Raw genomic sequence first — 18,113 nt, 5'->3', positions numbered from 1 at the left:
ATATCATGCTCCTGTCTTTTCAACAGATTCGAACCCTCAGCCACCAGATGGTGCGTTTGAGGGTTCGGCTCAAGTTAACTAATTACAATGATACGGCAGTAACAAATTAACATCCTGTATAGATTCACATATACACAACGTTTATATTTATGGGTGGGATCTGCCTATAGTGTCCCAACTCTAAAAGAATCACCATTCATAACACATTCATCAAGACACTGGACAAATTTGTTAGGTGCACTCTTTGCTTGTGCAATAAAAAAAATATTTTTTTAAATAAAAAAAAATAGTGAAACATAAATGTAAAAATTCTGGTAAATGTAAAAATTTTTTTTTAACAGTTGTAAAAAAATATTTGTTATACACTACTATATTTGTTTACACTATTTTGTATAAGATTAACTAGCAAACTCTATAATATCAAGATATTCTGTGTGTCAACTATCAATTTCTGCTTGAAAACCAGATCGTCACACTACCACCACCATATTTTACTGATTAAAGAGCTTTGCCAACTTGCTGGAATTACATCGTATTTTTGAGTGTTCGGCTCAAGTTAACTAATTACAATGATACGGCAGGAACTAATTAACATCCTGTATAGATTCACATATACACAACATTTATATTTATGGGTGGGATCTGCCTATAGTGTCCCAACTCTAAAAGAATCACCATTCATAACACATTCATCAAGGCACTGGACAAATTTGTTCGGTGCACTCTTTGATCCTGCAATTTTTGTGTCTTACAGCAACTATTGTGCTTTCAAGGACCCTGAACAAATTGTGAAATTTCAACACTTGGAGGAAAAAACTAGTGAAACAAAAAAACATAAATGTAAAAATTCTTGGCTTTTTTTTAACAGTGGTAAAAAAAAACATTTGTTATACACTACTATATTTGTTTACACGATTTTGTATAAGATTAACTAGCAAATTCTGTGTGTCAACTATCAATTTCTGCTTGAAAACCGTCCCTGATCATCACACTACCACCACCATATTTTACTGTTTGTATAATTTTTTTTTTTCAGTAGTGGTTTTCGTCTACTGTTTGTATAATTTTTTTTTTTCAGTAGTGGTTTTCGTCTTGGACCTGTGCCGTTTTTGCAGAGTGTCTCATTGTGGAGTCATGAACACTGACCTTAACTGAGGCAAATGAGGCCTGCAGTTGTTCGGATGTTGTTGTGGGGTCTTTTGTGACCTCTTGAATGAGTTGTCGCTGCACTATGGGTTAATGTTGGTTGGCCGGCCAATCCCGGGAAGGTCCTTCACCATATTTTTGGCTCTCACTGTGGTAAGCTTGAGTCCCAAAACGTTAGAAATGGCTTTTGTAACCTTTTCCAGACTGACAGATTTATTTGGCTACATTTTAATGTGCTACAATTTGGTATTGTTTTGCAGGGTGTAACAGTTTCATCACTCTCACAAACGACAGGTAAGTCTCACACCGCAATCATGATTTTTTGGGGGTTTGGCACGTCTCCATCGCCATATATACGTTTTTACAGAAATCGTATGATTTTGATCAGTGGGCCGATGGATGTCTACTATGTCCAAGCGTAGACATATTGCCTTGTTTTCGGTTTACCTCCCCATTCAATTGCAACGTTCTGTTGACATGTTCAACAAATTGTTTATCCTTTCTTACAGCGTCCCCCGCCCCCCCTCCCCTCCAAACAAGCGCTCTCCCTGCTCTAATGTATTGTTCATGTCATTGATGGTTTGAGTGCGCGCCGCTCAAATATACCAGCATTATTTGAAGCTCAAGGGATCTGGTGCCATCCCTGCTCCTCTTTTCCTCCCCTCACTGGAAAGCAGCTCATTTTACTAATTGTACTCTCACATTATTATGCTATTATGCCGCAAAGCTCTATTTACCTCTGAAACATTTTAATTAGATTGCCGTCTCTATTTAACCCATCATGCAGCCTTTGAAGCACTGTGTTTTTAGTGTTAAGCCCTCAGATGAAACAAATGACACAGGCCCTTTCATTTAATGAGAAATGCTGCCTATCCCCACTCAGTGGCTGCATGTTTTTCAGTTCCACCTACTCGTTTTTTTGCCATTGAAATCCAGTTAATTGAAGGAGTCTTTCACTGCAGCACATGAAGGGCTGGAAATTAGCATCCCTTTCTGCCGTGATGATGCAGACGTTGCATGCTTTGATGTGACAAGGACGCTTTCAGGAGGCGGCAGGCTTGGAGAAAATGAGCTGATGGCCCTGCTATTAGGCCCCAAATGCAGATGCAGCCATGTGTTGCAAAACGCTTAATCTTTTAATTGATCACCTTCTGCATGGCCTATTCTCTTCCTATTTCCGCCTGCCGTCTGATAATCTGGAACACATTTGGCCGGGACAGGGATTGCTTTTCAAACGCAGGGGTTAAAGGGCACATTTAACACAAAAGACATGAGTGGATTGTATGATATTATAGCTTGTATTTGAGTGATGTTGCATCTTATTAATATATTTTTTAATGAAAATGATATTGTTAAAGCATGTTGTTGTGAACAAAAGAACAACAGTGATCTATTAAGGTTTGCTGACAACAAAACATTGTTACAATTTTAAATTCTGCTTAGTCCTAGTGTTTTTTTAATATATTGAGTCTATTTATTAATGTTTATATTTTTATATTTTTTAATGTCAGATATTAATGTTTTTTTTTTCACTTTTGGCTTTTTCCCTTTCAATGATCCCCTTGACACCACCAGATTTGCTTCTATATATTTTTTATTATACTATATTATGCATATAGACTATATAAATGCTCTTGGGTTTATTTTGTGGGTAAAAAAATTAAATTTCCTGCAGTAAAAATTAATTCAGGAGAAAATATTGGTGAAAATGTGTTGCTCACACTAATATTCTGGTGTCTTTTTTTCCCCCTTCCATTTTCTTGACTTAAAACGCAGCATGCTACAGGAAACCCAGCAGCGAGCATTCAGGCCCTGTTTAAAAAAAAAAAAACAACAATCCTGGCCCCTGCTGGGGAGGTTAAAATAACCGTTTGAACTCATCAACATGGTGGTAATAGGATCACAATTTGGACTATGTGGCGGCAAAATGCCGTATACGCTGTTTTGTATGTACGTACTTGCTATAATTTACGGTGCGTTTGAAAATAAAGGGAGATTTTTCCCGGAAATAAATAAGTTAAAATTGTACGGCCTCACGTGATGCAAGGGTGTTTACTTTGTTTTATTTTGAAGGCCTGACCTCAGGATGTGTAGCAGCGATATGGACCGGAAGCTATGCAGAACCTTTCATAAAAGTTCAAATGTCTAAAAAAATTTAAAAAATAATAAAAATCGCCAACATTGTCCCACATCACATCACAGACAAATTGAATATATTTCAATATCAATAAGCAATCCGAGGCAAATGTACACGTTTTTTTTCAAAGGCAAAAACAAACCAAGGTAATATTTTCTCCATATTGTGCCACAGGAAATGGATGTCTTTAGGAAAGAAATAAGTAGAAACATATTTCAAAATAAATATCTTGCATTTTCATGAACACGCCAACCCCGGGTATTACTGTGATATATTATGTTTCCTTATAAATAATTTGCATTTTGTACACAATCCGTAAACATATCAACAGATGTCTGTGTGAATAAATTAGCATTGTTTGATATGTTCCTAATTACAGTCAAACAAAACCGGCCTTATTTACAAAAAAATATATACTATACTGCGTGGAGAAGCAGCCTACTATAAAAGATGATCCGGAGAGCAAATATCATCCTCGATATCCACGTCGTCGTCGTTTTCTTCCAGCAAATATGTGTCCTGCTCCAGAGGACGTTGGAGCTCCTCGGCGCTCTTCTCGGCCAGTTCGTTCTCGCTGGAGTTGTCCGCCGATCTGCGCTCGTCCTGGGCTTTCCTCAGCTGCTTCTTGTGCTTCATACGCCGGTTCTGGAACCACGTCTTCACCTGGGAAGACCACCGTCGATATTCATCAAATAAATAAATAAAAAATTAAACATTAAAGAATCAACGAAATAAATACAAATAAAACATTTCTAAATCGGCCTAATAAATATTTATTATTATAAAAATTGCATCCTATTTTATTGCGTTTTCCTTTTTCTAAACACTGCACACACGTTTTAGTTTATTGGTATTTTTGTATAGAAATACAAATAAAATAAACCATAACATGACACAGGTTATCCGTTATTGATTAATAATAAAACGTCTACATGAAAGTGGCACTAAATCGATTCTTTTTCCCACATCATGATTAATACTTGATAGATTTATTCTTCATTTTGTGTAAGTTTTGATGTTAAAAAAAACTATTAAAACTATATAAAAAAAACTATAAAAAACTATTCCATAATTTTTGTTTTCTGTACCTGCGTTTCTGAAAGGCTGAGCGCGGTTGCAAGTTCCACTCTCTCCGGCGTGGATAAGTAGCGTTGGATTTCGAACCTTTTCTCCAGGCCGGAGAGCTGCGAGTCTGAGAAAACCGTCCTGGCCTTCCTGCGTCTGCAGTGCTTGCCCGGTAAGTCTGCGTGGTGCTGGAACAAGCCCGGTATCTGCATGCCTGGAACCGGAGACCAAATAAATGTGTTAGTAGAACCGCAGCATCGTCATATTGGGGACACTCGTGCACTGCATCAAACAGTATGCATGTAAATAACACAATTATTTTATTTATTATTATTTTTTTTACATAAAGTGATATCTTTCCATTTAATTATGACGACAAAAAAAAACAAAAACGAATTAAAATCGAATTTTACCAAACATTATCGCCTAAAAATGTAATTTGCCAGGAACACTGAAGGTATCATCCGTGCTTACCGGATGTAAAGAAGTACTGGTGATGCTCTGCTTTGTGGAGCGGGTGGTGCGGATGCGGGGCCAGTATCGGCGTTGGCACCAGCGGGTATCCGTACTCCAGGATCGGCATCCGGGAGGCCAGAGAGCCGCAGAAAGGCGAGGGAATGACGTCTCTCAGCGGCTTGGGTTTGTGAAGCAAAATGTCCTCTATGAAAAATGATGTCGACCTCTGCGTCGGCGCCGCTGATGGGTAGTTCATGCTCATGATTGTTTGGGATTTTTGGGAAAGAGTCACTTTTTAAAAAAAAAATATGTTGTTTTAAATGTCGCCTCGATGTGTGTCCGCGTCCTTTATATTCGATTGTCATCAAGTATTTATTCTGACAGGAGTGGAGAAAATTGATTTAGCCATCAGCCAATTAGAGCGCAGGATGGGTGGGAGCGACTGGGCTAACTCGGTCTTTGCTCCTATTGGTTGAAATTGCGCACTTGTTGAAGCGGCTATCATCCAGTGAACGCATCACTCATGACTTCATTGCAAATGTTTGATGTTCTGTGTGTCAAAAACATCTACTTGAATTGATTTCGCTTGCAGATAAGAAGGTTTTATAGACACTTTTTAAAGGGAAAACAACTCAATCTAAGTATTTGGAGTTGTAAAACTGAATATATTAAGTTTTCAATTGTCTACATTTGTTCATATAATGGAATATTAGGGCCACATTGGAGAAAAAAAAACAGATTTTTGGAAAGAAAGTGCTAAATTTCCAAGAATAAATTCGTCAAACAAGTCATATTAGCGTTGGCCAAGGCCGATTGTCAAGTTAGTCCCCATTTTCATAGTCAACGTCTGTTACCAAGGAGTATTGAACTGATCTGAGATTTGAAGAATAAAGTCGTAAATTTAAGAGAAAAAAGTTGTAATTCTACGAGAAAAAAGTCATAGTTTACGTTTACGAAAAAAAAGTTGTAAATTGACAACAAAAAGTCATACATTTACGAGAAACAGTTTTTACGAGAAAAAGTACAAATATTTCAGAGAAAAAAAATGTAAACTTATGAAAATAAGTTGTAAATACACAAGGAAAAAAGTTGTAAATTGACAACAAAAAGTCGTACATTTACGAGAAAAAGTTTTTATGAGAAAAAGTACAAATATTTACGAGAAAAAATTGTAAACTTATGAAAATAAGTTGTAAATACACAAGGAAAAAACGTTGTAAATTGACAACAAAAAGTCGTACATTTACGAGAAAACGTTTTTATGAGAAAAAGTACAGATATTTATGAGAAAAAAATGTAAACTTATGAAAATAAGTTGTAAATACACAAGGAAAAAAGTAGTAAATTGACAACAAAAAGTCGTACATTTACGAGAAAAAGTTTTTACAGGTAAAAATACAAACACTTACGAGAAATATTTATGAAAATAAGTGGTAAATACACAAAGAAAAAAGTTGTAAATTGACAACAAAAAGTCGTACAATTACGAGAAAAAGTTTTTACAACTACCAATTCAAACCACAACAAAAAGTTGTACATTCATGAGAAAAAATTTTTACCGGTAAAAAATCCAAACATTTACGAGAAATATTTATGAAAATAAGTTGTAAATACACAAAGAAAAAAAGTAGTAAATTGACAACAAAAAGTCGTACAATTACGAGAAAATGTTTTTACAACTACAAATTCAAACATTCACAAGAAAAAAAAATTATAAATGTATGAAAATAAGTTGTAAATACACAAAGAAAAAAAGTTGTAAATTGACAACAAAAGTCATACATTTACGAGAAAAAAGTTGTAAATTTGCAATCGTAATGTTACTGTAATTTTACCCAAGTCCCTAAATTTCATTGCTTTCTCAGGCAATAGCTGTTATGACAGAGTATTAAAATAATCTGAAATTTCAAGAATAAAGTTGTAATATTAAGAGAATTTTTGTTTACTTTTTGTTGCAGGCATTGCCGCAGGCAGCTATAAAAAGGGGGGACTTATGTGTTAGCCTTGGGCATGTGGAGGGGGCGGGGTGAGAAGGGCTAGCCATGCTAATCTGTTTGCTCTATTTTGCTGCCACATTATAAATAAAAGATAAGAAAGCTATGCTCGGCGATGACACGTAATATTACGAATTTATTGTCGTAAATTTGTGACTTTTTGTTTTTTGGAAGAAATACATGACATACTTTTGGTTGAAAATGCAGAATTTCATCTAAATGAGTGATTCCTGTTTGCCGCTGACAGGCCAAGTGTTTTGAAAAACGTGAGCCGGCTAAGTTCTGCAGTCTTCATTTGAGTTTTTCAATCAGCTCTCACAGGAGAAATAGGTTCCAACAAGTCAATCCCGCCCAAATTGGCTGTAATTGTGGGTATTCAAATCCGCGAGAGTACAAGTACCCTTCCTGTGCCCATTTACGCACCAAAGCATTGCGCTGTAATTTGTTGATATGGTGTTGTCATCACATTTCTAATCAGGCCAGTTAATGCAAAAGTGTCTTCATTTAGGCAGAATTCAGCCTGCAATGCAATTAGGCAATTAAGGGAGATATTAGAGCGAAAGCTGTCGTCCTCGAGCTGGAGGACAAGACTTCCATTTGATCAGACGGACGGAGAAGAAATTCATTACAGGCTTGTGTGCCTTTTCTTTTCATTTGCTGCTCTTAGCGCCTTTTGACACGATAAAAGCAGTAACTTATGTATCATTTAGTCTTACATTTATTAACATGGCACGGAACAATATTATCCCTGCATATGAAATCCATGTTCTTGAAATGCTATGTTCATGTGTGAATGTAGAAAAGGAAGAAAGACGCAGATGGAAAGCACCTGACTGTGCGTCAATAGTGCACACCGGGATAACAAGTTGCTTTTGGGGGGGGATTAGAAAGTAAATGGATCAAATGATGATGAATCGCCTTTAGGATCCATTCTTTCGACACGGTTAAGTAGCTTTGTGGCAATTTCATTAAGTCAAAATTGGAGAATGCGTCACTGCTTGAAGTGGTCGTTGGGGTCGTTGGCGATTGGACTTTACAGCAAATTAGGGATTGAAAAAAGGAACTCCGTCCTATAACGTATGTTTGTATATTTGTTTTGATGTAGTAGTGTTTGGGGCAAACGTTCTGTGTTGCATTTTATTTTAAAACCTCCATTCAAGTTAAAATACATACAATTTTAATAAATTATACAAAATATATTACATGCTATATTTTTGACACCTCCTCTAGTGGGCGCCAAAAATGCGGAATTTTTTACCTTCAATACGATGAATTCACATTGATTCAACAATGCCCAATTTATATTACTACAAACAAACAAAAAGTACTAAGTGCATAGTTTTATTTAGCTTTTGTATGTAGTCATTGCTTAAGTTTGGTTAATTACTGTATTTATAATTAATGATTATTATTTTTTATTTATTCACTTATTTATTTGCATTTTAGACTTTCCTGGTATTTACGGGTAATGCGTTAACCGTGTGATTAATTCTTTTACAAATGTAAGAAAACGGGCGGCACGGCGGTCTGGTGGTTAGTGCGCAGACCTCACAGCTAGGAGACCAGGGTTCGGTCCCCGCCCTCGGCCATCTCTGTGTGGAGTTTGCATGTTCTCCCCGTGCATGCGTGGGTTTTCTCCGGGTACTCCGGTTTCCTCCCACATTCCAAAAACATGCTAGGTTAATTGGCCACTCCAAATTGTCCATAGGTATGAATGCGAGTGTGAATGGTTGTTTGTCTATATGTGCCCTGTGATTGGCTGGCGACCAGTCCAGGGTGTACCCCGCCTCTCGCCCGAAGACAGCTGGGATAGGCTCCAGCACCCCCCGCGACCCTCGTGAGGAAAAAGCGGTAGAAAATGAATGAATGAATGAATGAATGTAAGAAAACGGTAAAAAAAATCACTACTGATATAAAAATATATCATATATATATTTAAATATATATATTTATAAATATATATATTTTTTATAAATATATATATTTAAATATATATATATTTATATATAAAAAAATATAAAATCTCCCCCAGGCCGCCACATTGTGTAGGGTCATGAAATTTTATTATTTTATTTGATATTTTGAATCGATATATTCGTCTTCAAATGCTCAAACATCTTTAACCAATATGGTGCATTTTTACTGTTATTATATGTTAAACAGATGTGTCGTTTATGTCAGTTAAATTAATAGGATTATCTAGGATTATCCAGCAAACCTGCCAAACCTGTAAAAAACATAAAAATAAAAATAAAAATAATAATCCAGAAATTGTCCACTGCTGCAAAAAACAAGGAACAAAATGGAAAGTACACAATTTGGCACCCTGCACAGACCCGAACCACACTCATACCGATATAGGAGGAGAGAGTGAGCGGTCCCTCAAAAGCAGCCAGGAATCAGACGAGCATCTCCTCTTACAAAAAAAAGTTGTTCTTTTGGTCTGCAGCAGGACTCAAACTGTGACCCCGTGTTTCTAAACTCATTACAGTCCGGGCTACCACCGCTCATCATCCTTGAATGAGGAGAAAGGACACAGGAAGAGAGACCGTATAACTACAGGAAATGTATTAAAATGACTGACAGCACATCAAACTACACATGAACAGGTTACCCCCCCGTCCCCCCAGTTCAACTCAGTAGAAAAAAATAATTCATTACAAAGCAATTACCAACACTGTATGTATATGCAAATATGATAAATGACCTCATTGGTCCCTTATGTGTGTCTTTAGTCCTCCAGATGCAGGATGTACAGCTTCATGGGTGGAGAGTCGTTTGTGCAGACGTGGGGAACATCCTCTTGATCGTTTCCACAGCAACCGATTACTGGATGCCAGAATGGGCAGGCCAGGAACTCCATGGCGCTACACATAAAAATATTTCTTTGTTTTGCCATGGAGGGTTTTTGTCCGTTGAGTTGAGTTGGGTTAGTTTGACTACGTTGGTTTTAAATGATTGCCATAAACATGTTTTGGTTTTCATACACTGTCTTGGTTATCGTACAGCCAAATAGTGCACCTAATAAACTAATGAAGTGCTGAAACTAAACGTGGTAAAGAGAATGTAGCCATCGAGGATTTTTGTCGGTTGAGTTGAGTTGGGTTAGTTTGACTACGTGGAACTTGAGTTTTCATAGGATTTGGTTTTAAATGATTGCCATAAATATGTTCTGGTTTTCATACACTGTCTTGGTTATCGTACAGCCAAATAGTGCACCTAATAAACTAATGAAGTGCCGAAACTAAACGTTGGAGCCATCGAGGGTTTTTGTCGGTTGAGTTGGGTTAGTTTGAAAGGTCATGTGACACATGATGTAGTACAATTCTAAAACACTCTGATACTATAACTCCTATCTTCCATCCTAATACTGGGAAGTCTGTATCGCTCCGCAAGGTTAACTTTCATTCAGTTTTTAACAAAAAAACTTGGCTATGTTTACCGTGAGATGTAAAACTGACAACGTGGAACCTGAGTTTTTTTTAAGTGATTGCCATGAACATGCTTTGGTTTTCATACACCGTCTTGGTTACCGTACGGCCAAACAATGCGCCTAATAAACTAATTAAGTGCCCCCAAAAAAAGTGTGGTAAAGAGAATGGAGCCATCAAGGGTTTTTGTCGGTTGAGTTGGGTTAGTTTGAAAGGTCATGTGACACATGATGTAGTACAATTCTAAAACACTCTGATACTATAACTCCTATCTTCCATCCTAATACTGGGAAGTCTGTATCGCTCCGCAAGGTTAGCTTTCATTCAGTTTTTAACCAAAAAACTTGGTCATGTTTACCGTATGTATAAGTGAGATGCAAAACTGACGACGTAGAACCTGAGTTTTTTTTTAGTGATTGCCATGAACATGCTTTGGTTTTCATACACTGTCTTGGTTACTGTACGGCCAAACAATGTGCCTAATAAACTAATCAAGTGCCCCCCAAAAAAAGTGTGGTAAAGAGAATGGAGCCATCAAGGGTTTTTGTCGGTTGAGTTGGGTTAGTTTGATGATGTCATGTGACACATGATGTAGTACAATTCTAAAACACTCTGATACTATAACTCCTATCTTCCATCCTAATACTGGGAAATCTGTATCGCTCTGCAAGGTTAGCTTTCATTCAGTTTTTAACCAAAAAACTTGGTTATGTTTACCGTATGTGTGAGTGAAATACAAAACTGACTTTGTAGAACCTGAGTTTTCGTATGATTTGGTTTTAAATGATTGCCATAAACATGTTTTGGTTTTCATTGACTTTCTTGGTTATCATACGGCCAATAAATGCACCTAATAAACTAATCGAGTGCCCAAACAAAGCATGGTAATGAGAATGGATAGTGGTGCTTTTCAAGTTGGGAAACTATAGACAGATTCCATGCAGGGAATCCTTCAATCCTTCAGTGTGTGTGTGGGTGGTTTATTTCTTCATAGAAGGCACACACAATGAAGAGTCTTCTTCTTTTCTCCTTTCAAGCACTACGCAATGCACAGATGAGGCGTTCAGGTGCACAGTGTATTTCTGAGTGATTCGGAAATATGCAGTTTCAAAAAATTTTTACGTTTTTGTTTTTTTCCTGTTTTGGTTTTAGTCATTTTGGAACGAATTAAGAACCAAAACCAAGGTTCTACTGTATTTTATATGACAAAGATACAAAAATGCTTTTTTTTTTTCTTTTTCCGAATTCTATAAAGCATATTCGGAATTTGTAGCACTGGCCAGATAAATAGAATAGGCGAGTATTATGGAACAGCTCACACCTGTGTACATCTCTTAATGTGTTCTGACTAGACTCGGTGTATTTCCTCTATTGTGCCTCTCTCCCAGACCCAGCATCACATGACTTTGACACACACATACACAAACCATGAAGATGAAAGGAGAAGAGTAGCTCCATTACCTGCATTACAGCAAGTTGCATAGACCAATTGACAGCAACAAAATGCCCCTGAAAAAGCATTTTTTCTTCCCCCACAGATTTGAGTGCTGTACTTACATATAACTTCATTTTTATAGACCACGGCCTATTTTCTTCCACCCTGGAGTGTTGCAGCCAGGGGAGCATTTGATATCCACGCCGTGGACAATACACCTCTGTGGGAAGAAGAGCAAATCCATGTTTAGCCAAATCCAGCTTTTGAGAGATTAACTCTGTTATGGGACGTCTTCGTTTACGACATCACCTCTGGAAAATGAGCTAATTGGGACCACGGGAAAACCAGTGGTTATGCATTATTTTCAGTCATGCCTTCCCGAGGGGACACAAATATTTTCACACCCCCAATTTGAAATACTATTGAGAAAACAGAGAAAATGGAGAAAACTGTGTATACGTTGTTGGTACCAGCATCGTTCAAGCAATAACAAGGCATTTTAGTATAGTATATAGACGTAGCATATAGTATAGGGCATGCTCGGATACACTTGAATCATATATTACATAACAGCATACTGTACATTAATATAGCCATTGGGGCAGATAGTATTATTGATCTAAATACCATTACATACTAAACAGATTTGCTCCCCTCTCCTGTTATATGGAGCATTGCTTTATTTGTTGTTTTGTTGTTTCAAGCAGCCTGACCGGAGCAGGAGGGGATAGAAAAGAAGAAAAAAGTTTTGGATCACTTGGAAATTTCTTTGTTTTCTAAAAGAAAACAACATTTTCATGCATTTCACAAACATTTTTTTTGTCCATTTCACAAACAATTATTCGGAGGATTTTCAAAGAACGATCTACATTTTTGCATAGAGGCTTACTATCAACAACTGTCAGTCCTCTGCATCAATCTCCTGGTATGGCTGCTAATCCAAGTTCATCGTTTTATAAGGCTAATAGATTATTAGAAAAACCATCTAAAAAAATCAAAACTAAAAATAAAATTTCTTACCATGCTGTTAACTACTCCCTTCAGCGAGCAGCACAAACTGGGTCTAACAAGGACAGAAAAACGATGCACAACCGTGCAAGAAGACAAATATCTGAGCGTACTAAACATTAGTATTTCCACATTAGAAATACGACAAAATATGAACAGTTGAACATCAGTCAAACGGCAGTTAATGCAACCAAAATGGTGGAAAACACTGCATGCCAGTCAGAAGGCTAAACAAATAACACAAAAAATATGTGAATTCGGACGAAATGAGCAGGCTTGTTAACAAAACTGAAGAAACTGAGTTATTTTGGTACTTACAAATTTTACTGGAAAAAACATACTAAGAGTGCAACAATCCACAAAATTCCTGATTTTGGTTCGATACATCTGGGTCACGGTTTGATATTTTTTCCAATTACCTTACATTTTTTTTAAATTGGAGTTTTATTGAAATTACCAACATTTTTCAAATCTTTTAAACCAAGGGTCTCAAACATGTGGCCTAGCAGGATGCTAGCTTAGGCCCCCGCCTTGATATGAAAGTTTAATGTTAGTGCGGCCCGTGCAAGTTTGATATGGATGCTGTATGGTATCATGTACCCAGAAAAAATTATTACGTTTGATTAATGTTCATGTTAAAGGTTAAATAACTGTTAATAGTTATCCTCCCTATCCGTGTGGAAGTGGTAAGTTTTTGACTATTTATTTTGACTATAAGTTTAAAGGAAATAACTTGAAGGCTAGGTCGCTAGCTCTCTAGTTTGCGAGTTAGCATGTGTCTCAAGACCCTGCAATTGCGCAATATGTTGTAAATAAAAAGAGTATAAATGTGACTATAGTCGTGTTTTGTCATGTCTACAGGGCTCTAATAATGCTTTGTTCATTTTAATCTGAAAAAAATAATTTGTCTACCCACCAACTATATATGGTTTCTTAAGCTTTTATTATTTGCCGTTTTATTATTATTATTATTATATTTATTTATTACTAATTGATTGATTTTAGATATTTGATATTTGAAGATATTGAGAACAGTGGAATGTTTTATCAGAGCTTTTCATGTAGAAAATCGGAACCAAAGCAAAGTTTTGTAATTTTTTTGTTTTTAATAAATGTGTTTTTTTTTGTTTTTTTTGGAAAACCTGATGCGGCCCAGCCTCACCCAGACCCTAGCTAGCTCCAGTGGCCCCCCAAGTAAATTGAGTTTGAGACCCCTGTTTTAAACATTTTTAGCATGGCATGAATGTGCGAGGCCAGACTAGTCGATTGCAGATACACTGAGCTTTCAAGGTTCAGTGTCCATGTGTATGGAACGGTTTCATACAAGGTACAAGTATTGTTGCACCCCTAGTAATTACGTAATTTTAGGGAGCCATTGACGGTCAGGGGACTTTGGAATTGTCCTGACCCTGACCAATAGCACTTATTATAAATTTCTAATTAATCGAATTAATCGGTAGCATAAAACCCTGAAGTCTACGGCAGCGAGGGCCATCCTGTAGCTTATTTATGAGTGTAGGACATCGACAGTAGCAAGGAATTACGCTATTTTTCCAACCGTGCCATTTATAAAGCACATGGTCACGTCAGTCTATAATGGAGCCTGGAATTGATTGACATTAGTCGACAAAATGCTTCTAAATCTTTATGTTCCAGACATACTTTGCCTAACTGGTTAAATCAACTCTGGATGGTGTTTTTCTCAAGCCTTCAAATGGCTAATTTTCAGCAAGTGCTTTCAGGGTTTTCTCAGTAAATGAATAGCGGTTCTAATCGGGTTTGCGGATGGCGCCGCCTCTCCACATCCACCCACGAGACAGCTGTGCGAAACGGGGGGAGAAAAACCTCTCCACTTAACCACTTAAATGAATATATCAAGAAACTCATTTGCCATTTTAATTGTGCGATTTAGGGAGACTCTACTTCACTTGCTCGGCTTCGGCGTTGGTTGATTTCCAATGTGAGCACACATTAGATTGATCCATGAAAGACTGCAGAAATCACAACACTTAAGTCTTTTCATTTTCTCTCCTTAATGAAATAATTGAAATTCCTGTCAGCGACTACACTTAAAGAGGAGACATGGCGGGGTTTTGCTTGGTGGCTGAATTCATTTGTGCTGATTTTTTTCTTTTCCACCAGAAAGCCACATAGTCATTCCATCTGTAGAACCCAGAAATAGATCAGTGCATCCATTTTGTTGAGATTTGCCCATCCCATTAAGTGATTGCTTGCAGAAATGGCAGGGGACATTTCTTCTGATACGCTTTCAGAAACAGCGCCGCCAGACATTAAGGACACATTATTGAGTCCCATTTTCTCTCAGCTACAAGGATATCCATTAGAGTGGCACACAGGCCTAAATTTTTCCATTTTCTCCCTCACCAAACTTGACTTCACAGATCATTCCTGCTTGTGTTTTGTCATTTGCCGACACAAATTATATCAGAGGAAAAGCCATCTGGTAGTGTGTGGCTTGCCTACTCGGGGCTATTTGCCAAGACTTGATTCTGAAGTGTCATAATAGGTCCATCATTACGGATAATCATGACTGACAGCGTTGGGGTTGGAAAGTCTATTCAAGTCCCTGACTGTAAACTTTTGTTTTGCGTGTTTGTGATAAACCCGATTCATGTGTTTGTCGTTAAAAGTCACACAAAAAAAATAAAAGGTTCATTTTAATGATCCACCTGGCCAAATTCCCGTTCGGTATTGCAGCGAATGGCAACCACAAAACAAAAGGGTATTGAACAGTGCGATCCGGGTGCACAACACAAACAACACAACAGCCAAAATGGGCAAAACAAAGCTTTTATACCAACATTTATCAGGTTGCTGTTCCAGTTCCAAAGGAACTGGGTAGCGTTGACCCAAGCCGCAAAACATAAATAGTTCTAGAAGACAAAACAATTAAAATCAATGAAAATAAGACCATAAAGGTTGGGTTTTTAAATCAGTTTTAAATATAGACTTTTAACGTTTAAGCAGATTGTTCAATATTTTTGGAGCAGCAACACAAAAGACATTTCGGTACACCTTTGAGCAGCTGATCGGCTTACCTGAGTGACAACAAGATTATATGGGTGAAGTAGCTCAGAGAGTTTAGTCAGGGCAATACCATTAAAAACACAGAAGGGGTAAAATAACATCCGGTAGAGCATTTACATTTGTGTGCAGTTAAAAGACACCACAAAACTGAATTTTGAACCAGCTGGAGATGCGAGAGGGAAGACTGGCTGACTCCAAATACGACATTCGTTGTAGTCATCCAGCCAAGACTTAATGAAGGCATGGATTATGCTCAGTGTGCTGCCTTGAAAGGATGGGCTTCACCAGAGCCAACGGCCTTGGGAGAAGAAATATTTCAGTCCGGAGCCAATTTGATGGTGCAATTTCAAATCACTGTTTTACTTAAAATATACACAATAAAAATGGTCCCAAAAGGGGGAGTCTTGGCAGGCATTCATTCAGTTATTTAGCAGAGCATAGAAAATATTTAGCATTTTGCTGTGTTTCCAGCTCGTGCTAGTGTTGTCAAAAAAATTCCAATCATTTTTCGAAATTCATTTTTGACTGATTTTTCAAGGCACACAGAATATAAACATAGAACCACCAAAGATGAGACTCCTGCCTTTCCATCCTTTAATCATCAGCATTAGAACATAGGTAAGTTTCAGGAAAATGTCAGTTCCCAACTAAAAAGTTTGTTTCTACCTTTTTCTGTTCATTAGTTATCAGCAGTAGAACATAGGTAAGTTTCAGGAAAATATCAGTTCCCAACTAAAAAGTTTGTTTTTACCTTTTTCCGTTCATTAGTTATCAGCAGAAGACCATAGGTCAGTTTCAGGAAAATATCAGTTCCCAACTAAAAAGTTTGTTTCTACCTTTTTCTGTTCATTAGTTATCAGCAGTAGAACATAGGGCAGTTTCAGGAAAAATATCAGCTCCCAACTAAATAGTTTGATTCTACCTTTTTCTGTTCATTAGTTATCAGCTTTATAACATAAGTAAGTTTCAGGAAAATATCAGTTCCCAACTAAAAAGTTTGTTTCTACCCTTTTCTGTTCATTAGTTATCAGCTGTATAACGTAAGTAAGTTTCAGGAAAATATCAGTTCCCAACTAAAATGTTTGTTTTGACCTTTTTCTGTTCATTAGTTACCAGCAGAAGAACATAGGTAAGTTTCAGGAAAATATCAGTTCCCAACTAAAAAGTTTGTTTCTACCTTTTTCTGATCATTAGTTATCAGCAGTAGAACATGGGTCAGTTTCAGGAAAAATATCAGCTCCCAACTAAAAAGTTTGATTCTACCTTTTTCTGTTCATTAGTTATCAGCTGTATAACATAAGTCAGTTTCAGGAAAATATCAGTTCCCAACTGGATGAAAATGTTTATGTTTTGTCGACGTTATTCGATTCTCTCCCATGAAATAATAAAATGTATAGAAACTCACCACTGAAGAATGCAAATATTTGATAGAACAGATGGATCTGGAACTTTCACGTGTGCGTCTTACAGAAACTGGTGCATTCAAGGACTGCCGAACAAACACTTGATGCGTATTACCAATTTTTTTAAATAAAATAATCCATACATTTGAATAATTAATGGTGAATATGTGAGGATCATCTGTCGTTTTGATACGTTGTTCCGTCATTCAGGGTCAATTCCCGGATCTAGCTCAATAAACAGTACCTAGTTTGTGGAAATGCATTCCAGACCAGATCCACCAACAGGTCAAGCCTTTTCACAGTGTTGTGGAGAGCACAATCACACAGGCGTCAGAAGGCAGCTCAAAGGCCACAGGAGCTCCCTGCTGAGCTGACATTCTCATCGTGCCTTGTCCATTAATTCTGTCATTGTTGCTGCCCTGGCCTCCCGGAGTCCTATCAAAGACTCAATAACCACTGCTTAACCATAGTCCATTGCCAATTACTCTCTCCCTTCACTCCGTCTTTGCTGCAAACCATCTAACTGCGTGCGAGTGTGTGTGGAAGCAACTGCCTTTCACTTCAACATGGCTTGGCTGAAAAGACCATTATTACCCTGTAATTGTGGGAGTCAAACCCAATTAAGCAAATCTGTATGGGGGCAGATGCCGCACCCCCCTCTCTTCCCTCTACACTTCATTTACCCTTTTCTCCCGCTTTGCTGTTACTTCACTTACGCTGGCTTGATCTCTGATGCTGAATGAACAAGCAGTGTGTCGGGCTCCCAACTGGGTGGGACATGTTGCTAATTGAGTTCTCGCTGGTCATTTGCGCCTTCCAAGTGAGCAAGAAGAAAAACAGAAATCTGCTGCCTCATCTGCTGCGGCCATGGGAAGAAGAAACGAAATGCCACTCCTCTGAGTAGCAAACGAATGGAAAAAGAGGCAAGTGTAAGCCGTTTAATCCACAGGGAAGACAGCGAGAATAGCAGGATTATAGGCCTGTTCACTT

At 37.6% G+C, this 18,113-nt stretch overlaps 1 protein-coding gene across 1 annotated transcript; it reads right to left on the bottom strand.

The window, feature by feature from the left end:
• Window positions 1-3,448: 3,448 nt before the first annotated feature.
• bsx (brain-specific homeobox) lies at window positions 3,449-5,066 on the bottom strand. The gene is made up of 3 exons (XM_058087517.1): window positions 4,823-5,066; window positions 4,372-4,562; window positions 3,449-3,946 (listed from the first exon to the last, which is right to left on the bottom strand). Exons 1-3 carry the CDS (start codon window positions 5,064-5,066, stop codon window positions 3,725-3,727), a joined length of 657 nt encoding a protein of 218 aa, XP_057943500.1. The 3' UTR covers window positions 3,449-3,724.
• Between the last annotated feature and the right edge of the window lie 13,047 nt (window positions 5,067-18,113).

The sequence above is a fragment of the Doryrhamphus excisus genome, chromosome 11 (genome assembly GCF_030265055.1).
Source record: "Doryrhamphus excisus isolate RoL2022-K1 chromosome 11, RoL_Dexc_1.0, whole genome shotgun sequence".
NCBI lineage: Eukaryota > Metazoa > Chordata > Actinopteri > Syngnathiformes > Syngnathidae > Doryrhamphus > Doryrhamphus excisus.
Note: the sequence above shows the minus strand (reverse complement) of the source record. Positions and strands in the feature narration are given on the sequence as shown.

Coding starts and splice junctions, on each gene's coding strand:
- bsx (XM_058087517.1), bottom strand. CDS start 5,066: ATGAGCATGAACTACCCATCAGCGGCGCCGACGCAGAGGTCGACATCA. Junction 4,563..4,822: donor CCAGTACTTCTTTACATCCG/GTAAGCACGGAT, acceptor CTCCGGTTCCAG/GCATGCAGATACCGGGCTTG. Junction 3,947..4,371: donor TCAGCCTTTCAGAAACGCAG/GTACAGAAAACA, acceptor TGGTCTTCCCAG/GTGAAGACGTGGTTCCAGAA.